The sequence below is a fragment of the Lolium perenne genome, chromosome 6 (assembly GCF_019359855.2).
Source record: "Lolium perenne isolate Kyuss_39 chromosome 6, Kyuss_2.0, whole genome shotgun sequence".
Classification (NCBI taxonomy): Eukaryota; Viridiplantae; Streptophyta; class Magnoliopsida; order Poales; family Poaceae; genus Lolium; species Lolium perenne.
The window spans coordinates 62390981-62392053 of record NC_067249.2 but is presented as its reverse complement, the minus strand read 5'-3'; the positions used below and the strand labels follow the sequence as shown (position 1 = coordinate 62392053).

The window sequence follows — 1073 nt, the reverse complement described above, 5'->3', positions numbered from 1 at the left end:
CAGGGCTTGGGCCGCGCCGCCCTGTGGTTTGGCCACCTCGTGGCCCCACTTCGTCTCCTCTTCGGTCTTCTGGAAGCTTCGTGGCAAAATAGGACCCTGGGCGTTGATTTCGTCCAATTCCGAGAATATTTCCTTACTAGGATTTCTGAAACCAAAAACAGCAGAACAAGAATCGGCACTTCGGCATCTTGTTAATAGGTTAGTTCCAGAAAATGCACGAATATGACATAAAGTGTGCATAAAACATGTAGATAACATCAATAATGTGGCATGGAACATAAGAAATTATCGATACGTCGGAGACGTATCACTTCTTCATCTTTTTCTTCTCAAGGTTTGTCCCAATGGTACAGTTTGCTAGATCATATAGACTCGGAGTAGACTTGTTGGTGGGGTTCGGGAGTATCTTCTGGAGGTCGTACGCATAAGTAATATGAATGCCGTAGGGACTCATCATTTTCACATCATTGCCGATAGCCGCGCCGCAGAATCTGATGTTTCCGTCCTGCAAGAACTCCTTGAGCACTTGTGGCACTTCATCGTCATAACAAATCTGGAATACCAAAGTCTCGGACGCCATCGAGAGTTGAAGGACGGCGGCGCGCTGATCACCCTCTCGCGGGTCGGTGAACTTGCAGTCCAAGCCGACGCACTTGGTCGTTGCGGCGTCGAGAAAGTCCCTCTTGACGTCGCCGATCCACTTCTCCACTCTTGATGCACGGAGAGCAATCGTAACCTTGAAAGCCATCCCTTCGGCCATGAGATGGTATATCCGAGATCGAGGAGCCTTGGCGCGCGCGAGGTGCTCCATTGAGGCCGGAATGTCGACAGGAGAGAGAGCTTTTGTGGGCGAGATGAGAGATGTGAGAAGAGATGTGTGGCAATAGTGAGAAGATGTGAAGCATATATGAAGGTGAAGATGAAGAGGCCGGCCGCCGGGTGATCAATTCCCGTGGCCGGCTGCCGGCGCCAGCGACCCGAATTCTGTGCGCCAGTAATGGCGATGACGATCGGGTTCCGCGCGCGAATGAACCGTTGGACTTTATGTCCCGGCTCGTGTCTCCCGTCAGGAC

At 51.6% G+C, this 1073-nt stretch overlaps 1 protein-coding gene across 1 annotated transcript; it reads right to left on the bottom strand.

Annotated features, from left to right (window-relative positions):
- Positions 1-307: 307 nt before the first annotated feature.
- On the bottom strand, positions 308-811 carry LOC127310528 (uncharacterized). The gene has a single exon (XM_051341197.1). The coding sequence runs from the start codon at positions 809-811 to the stop codon at positions 308-310; it is 504 nt and encodes a 167-aa protein (XP_051197157.1).
- Between the last annotated feature and the right edge of the window lie 262 nt (positions 812-1073).